At 39.5% G+C, this 7,500-nt stretch overlaps 1 protein-coding gene across 4 annotated transcripts in view; it reads right to left on the bottom strand.

Annotated features, from left to right (window-relative positions):
• Positions 1-7,500, bottom strand: part of LOC110519289 (neuropilin-2) — a 201,212-nt gene that overhangs the window by 112,080 nt on the left and 81,632 nt on the right. For all 4 annotated transcript variants that reach the window (XM_036959471.1, XM_036959473.1, XM_036959474.1 and 1 more), the window contains exons 5-6: positions 3,754-3,909; positions 3,248-3,417 (exon numbers count right to left, since the gene is read on the bottom strand). In XM_036959471.1, the coding sequence (XP_036815366.1) occupies positions 3,248-3,417; positions 3,754-3,909 (326 nt within the window). The remainder of the gene's footprint in view (positions 1-3,247; positions 3,418-3,753; positions 3,910-7,500) is intronic.

The raw sequence follows: 7,500 nt of genomic DNA, 5'->3' as shown, positions 1-7,500 counted from the left end.
ACATCAAACCACATAGTACTACATCAAACCATATCGCACCATATAGTACCACACAATACCACATCATACCACATCATATCACATAGTACCACATAGTACCACACCATACCACATAGTACCACATCAAACCACATAGTACGACATCATACCACATCATACCACATAGTACCACATAGTACCACATAGTACCACATCAAACCACATAGTACCACATAGTACAACATAGTACCATATCATACCACATAGTACCACACAATACCACACAGTACCACATAGTACCACATCAAACTACATAGTACCACATCAAACCACATCGCACCACATAGTACCACATCATACCACATCATACCACATAGTACCACATCATACCACATCATACCACATAGTACCATATCATACCACATAGTACCACATAGTACCACATCAAACCACATCGCACCACATAGTACCACATCATACCACATCATACCACATAGTACCACATCATACCACATAGTACCACATATTACCACATTATACCACATCATACCACATAGTACCACACAATACCACATAGTACCACATAATACCACATCATACCACATAGTACCACATCGTACCACGTAGTACCACACAATACCACATAGTACCACATCAAACCACATAGTACCACAAAGTACCACATCATACCACATAGTACCACACAATACCACATAGTACCACATCATACCACATAGTACCACATCATACCACATCATACCACATAGTACCACATCATACCACATCATACCACATAGTACCACATCATACCACATAGTACCACATCATACCACATCGTACCACATAGTACCACACAATACCACATAGTACCACATAATACCACATCATACCACATAGTACCACATCGTACCACATCGTACCACGTAGTACCACACAATACCACATAGTACCACATAGTACCACATCAAACCACATAGTACCACAAAGTACCACATCATACCACATAGTACCACACAATACCACATAGTACCACATCATACCACATGGTACCACATAGTACCACATCATACCACATCATACCACATAGTACCACATCATACCACATCATACCACATAGTACCACATCATACCACATAGTACCACATCAAACCACATAGTACCACATAGTACCACATCATACCAAATAGTACCACATAGTACCACATAGTACCACATAGTACCACAACAAACCACATAGTACCACATCATACCACATAGTACCACACAATACCACATAGTACCACATCATACCACATTGTACCACATTGTACCACATCATACCACATAGTACCACATCATATCACATCATACCACATAGTACCACATCATACCACATAGTACCACATTATACCACATCGTACCACATAGTACCACACAATACCACATAGTACCACATAGTACCACATCAAACCACATAGTACTACATCAAACCATATCGCACCATATAGTACCACACAATACCACATCATACCACATCATATCACATAGTACCACATAGTACCACACCATACCACATAGTACCACATCAAACCACATAGTACGACATCATACCACATCATACCACATAGTACCACATAGTACCACATAGTACCACATCAAACCACATAGTACCACATAGTACAACATAGTACCATATCATACCACATAGTACCACACAATACCACACAGTACCACATAGTACCACATCAAACTACATAGTACCACATCAAACCACATCGCACCACATAGTACCACATCATACCACATCATACCACATAGTACCACATCATACCACATCATACCACATAGTACCATATCATACCACATAGTACCACATAGTACCACATCAAACCACATCGCACCACATAGTACCACATCATACCACATCATACCACATAGTACCACATCATACCACATAGTACCACATATTACCACATTATACCACATCATACCACATAGTACCACACAATACCACATAGTACCACATAATACCACATCATACCACATAGTACCACATCGTACCACGTAGTACCACACAATACCACATAGTACCACATCAAACCACATAGTACCACAAAGTACCACATCATACCACATAGTACCACACAATACCACATAGTACCACATCATACCACATAGTACCACATCATACCACATCATACCACATAGTACCACATCATACCACATCATACCACATAGTACCACATCATACCACATAGTACCACATCATACCACATCGTACCACATAGTACCACACAATACCACATAGTACCACATAATACCACATCATACCACATAGTACCACATCGTACCACATCGTACCACGTAGTACCACACAATACCACATAGTACCACATAGTACCACATCAAACCACATAGTACCACAAAGTACCACATCATACCACATAGTACCACACAATACCACATAGTACCACATCATACCACATGGTACCACATAGTACCACATCATACCACATCATACCACATAGTACCACATCATACCACATCATACCACATAGTACCACATCATACCACATAGTACCACATCAAACCACATAGTACCACATAGTACCACATCATACCAAATAGTACCACATAGTACCACATAGTACCACATAGTACCACAACAAACCACATAGTACCACATCATACCACATAGTACCACACAATACCACATAGTACCACATCATACCACATTGTACCACATAGTACAATATAGTACAAAATCATACCACATAGTACCACACAATACCACATCGCACCACATAGTACCACATAGTACCTCGTAGTACCACATAGTACCACATAGTACCACATAGTACCACACAATACCACATCGCAACACATAGTACCACATAGTACCACATAGTACCACATCATGACACATCATACCACATCATACCACATTTTACCACATTGTAGGTATGAAGCCACTATTAATGTTGCGTCTATGTATGTATATTCTGACTCATGGAGAAACTTAACGTCTGTCTGTTTCTCAAGTCCTCAGCCAAAAGACTGAGATTCAAACAGATAAACCTCTTACTTCTAAAGGTGATTCCAACTTGATCTCTTGATCTCTGCAAACATTTGGGTTAACTACCTTTAAAAGTCTATCACAGGTCGTTGATCTGCATTGGACTGAATCTACACTCCCTGAACGAGAATGAGATTCCATTTCTGTCCACACGAACTGTGATAGACGAGACACGAGGCACTTTTAACACAGTTGTTAAATATGGAGTCTCACCTGGATGTACTCCTTGCTGCTGTCCTCGTTGGGTGTCCACGCGTTGTTGCCGTTGTTAAGGCGGGCCTGCCGTGGCAACCATGTGTTGTCATAGAAGGAAGAGGAGGCAGTGATCTGGTCGTCAGAGATCTTCCCTGACTCCAGACCTAACGCGTTACTGCAATGGAAGGCTGGGGGAGGAGAACGGTGGACCAATCAATCAATCAATCAAGCAATCAATTAATCAATCAATCAATGACAGGTGGCCCAATCAATCAAGCAATCAATTAACCAATCAATCAACCAATCAATCAATGAGAGGTGGACCAATCAATCAATCAATGAGAGGTGGACCAATCAATCAACCAATCAATCAATGACAGGTGGACAAATCAATCAACCAATCAATCAATGAGAGGTGGACCAATCAATCAACCAATCGATCAATGACAGGTAGACAGTCAGATACAGAACTGAAGAGAGAAGGATCAATAAACACACACACACACACACACAGCAGTACTTACTGTCGCTGACTTCTTTGTGTGTCATGTTGTAGCGAGCAGAGAAGCCATCTTTGGCCACGGCCATGTCCGTGTGGAAGGACAGAGACAGGATACCTGTAGATGATGTGATTTCAGGAGGGATCTTAGTTCCACAGTAACGTCCTATCAGAGGCCCCACTGCAAACACATACACAAACCGGAGACCACCATTAGGAACATGACATTATGTGACATATGTACATAACGTAATATAGCCTAATATAAGATAATATAATGTAACGTAATGCAACATAACATAACATAACATAACATAACATAGCATAGCATAGCATAACATAACACAGCATAACATAACATAGCAATACATAGCATAACATAACATAGCATAACATAACATAGCATAACATAGCATAGCATAACATAACATAGCATAACATAGCATAACATAGCATAACATAACATAGCATAACATAACATAGCATAACATAACATAACATAGCATAACATAACATAGCATAACATAGCATAACATAACACATCATAACATAACATAGCATAGCATAACATGGCATAGCATAACATAACATAGCATAACATAGCATAGCATAACATAGCATAGCATAGCATAACATAACATAACATAACATAGCATAACATAACACATCATAACATAACATAGCATAGAATTAGATAGCATAACACAACACACAAATCAGCATTAGTAGCCTTTGCCCTAACGTCAGCACCCTCATAATGTCCAACAAGGTTACTGACCCGGATGAATTCTCAACCAGCCAAATTATGAACAGATCAACAACACTTAGCTGGGGCAAAACAACACTGGAAATTACAAGTACGGCATGTAAAAAGATCAATCCTGTCTTTCTCAGCACGCGGGGCAGGCTATAGAGAGATTCCACTGGGAAACAATGGGATGTCTCAGCCTAATCTCTTTATTTCATCCGTCTATCTCTCTTATGCCTTGATCTAATATCACGTGATAAGTCATTTGGGTTTAACGAGGGGTGAGGTGTTCTCTCTGTTCTCTCTGTTCTCTCTGTTCTCTCCGTCCCTCGTCTTCTCTCCTCCACCCCTTGGATCAGACGCGCTTTCTTTCCCTCCGTTCCCTTGATCCAAAGTGATTCATCCCCGTTTCTTACGCTCTTCTCATTCTATTTCTCTTCCACCTTTTAATTCCAGGACTTTGTGTGTCAACAGCTGAGTGATTTAGGATTCTAAGGTGGAAGGAGGGTGGGAGGGAGTAGGGGGTGCGGGAGGGCGGTAAGAAGGGCTATGAGCCGGGGTTTCTGGGACTAATACATTCATCTTGTAGCTCTCTCTGTCTTTCTTTCTTTCTCTCACTTTCTCACTCTCTCCTTCTCTCTCTGACTCCCAGGTACGGAAGACAAGGTAAACGAGGAAAAGCAATCGATCAGAAATATAGATTTTTCCTTGTTTTTGGAGTGGTTGGATATATGAAATAGGCCTCTTGAGCAAATAGGATAAATAATTATTTGTTGATAGGGCTGAACTGAAAATTACCATATCAATACGCATTAACATTACCATATCAATACACATGACATTACCATATCAATACACATGGCATTACCATATCAATACACATGGCATTACCATATCAATATGCCTGCCATTACTATATCAAGACTAGATGGACATTATCATATCAATACACAGGACATTACCATATCAATACACAGGAACATGACCATATCAATACACAGGACATTACCATATCAATACACAGGACATTACCATATCAATACACAGGACATTACCATATCAAGACTAGATGGACATTATCATATCAATACTAGAGGGACATTATCATATCAATACACATGACATTATCATATCAATACACAGGGCATTACCATATCAATATGCCTGCCATTACTATATCAAGACTAGATGGACATTACCATATCAATACACATGACATTACCATATCAATACACAGTACATTACCATATCAATACACATGGCATTACCATATCAATATGCCTGCCATTACTATATCAAGACTAGATGGACATTACCATATCAATACACATGCCATTACCATATCAATACACAGTACATTACCATATCAATACACAGGGCATTACCATATCAATATGCCTGCCATTACTATATCAAGACTAGATGGACATTACCATATCAAGACTAGAGGGACATTATCGTATCAATACTAGAGGGACATTACCATATCAATAAACATGACATTACCATAGCAAGACTAGAGGGACATTATCATATCAATACTAGAGGGACATTATCATATCAATACTAGAGGGACATTACCATTTCAAGACTAGAGGGGCATTATCATATCAATACTAGAGAGACATTACCATATTAATACACATAACATTACCATATAAAGGCTAGATGGACATTATCATATCAATACTAGGGGGACATTATCATATAAATTCTAGAGGGACATTATCATATCAATACTGGAAGTACATTAACATATCAATACTAGAAGTACATTACCATGTCAATACTAGAGGGACATTATCATATCAAGACTAGAGGGACATTGCCATATAAAGGCTAGAGGGACATTATCATATCAATACTAGAGGTACATTATCATATCAAGACTAGATGGGCATTATCATATCAAGACTAGAGAGACATTACCATATCAATACACATAACATTACCATATAAAGGCTAGATGGACATAATCATATCAATACTAGGGGGACATTATCATATCAATTCTAGACGGACATTATCATAGCAAGACTAGAGAGACATTATCATATCAATACACATGACATTACCATATCAAGACTAGAGGGACATTATCATATCAAGACTAGAAGTACATTACCATATCAATACGGGAAGTACATTACCATATCAATTCTAGAAGTACATTACCATGTCAATACTAGAGGTACATTATCATATCAAGACTAGATGGGCATTATCATATCAAGACTAGAGAGACATTACCATATCAATACACATAACATTACCATATCAAGACTAGAGGGACATTATCATATCAATACTAGGGGGACATTACCATATCAATGCTAGAAGTACATTACCATATCAATACTAGAAGTACATTACCGTGTCAATACTAGAGGTACATTATCATATCAAGACTAGAGGGACATTGCCATATAAAGGCTAGAGGGACATTATCATATCAATACTAGAGGTACATTATCATATCAATACTAGAGGGACATTACCATTTCAAGACTAGATGGGCATTATCATATCAAGACTAGAGAGACATTACCATATCAATACACATAACATTACCATATAAAGGCTAGATGGACATTATCATATCAATACTAGGGGGACATTATCATATCAATTCTAGAGGGACATTGCCATATAAAGGCTAGAGGGACATTATCATATCAATACACATGAGCATTACCAGATCAAGACTACCCTCCACCTAGAAAGAAGCAGGCTCTGCCCTGCCAGCCTCCACCTAGAAAGAAACAGTCTCTGCCCTGCCAGTTTCCTACCCTCCACCTAGAAAGAAGCGTTGCAACTCCTCATGATGAACCAGAAAGTCACTAGAGGAGCTGCCAGGAGCTGCCAGGGGCTCACTAGAGGAGCTGCCAGGGGATCACTAGAGGAGCTGCCAGGGGATCACTAGAGGAGCTGACAGGGGATCACTAGAGGAGCTGCCATGGGTTCACTAGAGGAGCTGCCAGGGGACCACTAGAGGAGCTGCCAGGTGCTGACTAGAGGAGCTGC

This window comes from Oncorhynchus mykiss, chromosome 22, assembly GCF_013265735.2.
Source record: "Oncorhynchus mykiss isolate Arlee chromosome 22, USDA_OmykA_1.1, whole genome shotgun sequence".
NCBI lineage: Eukaryota > Metazoa > Chordata > Actinopteri > Salmoniformes > Salmonidae > Oncorhynchus > Oncorhynchus mykiss.
This window is presented reverse-complemented; position numbering and strand designations above follow the sequence as displayed.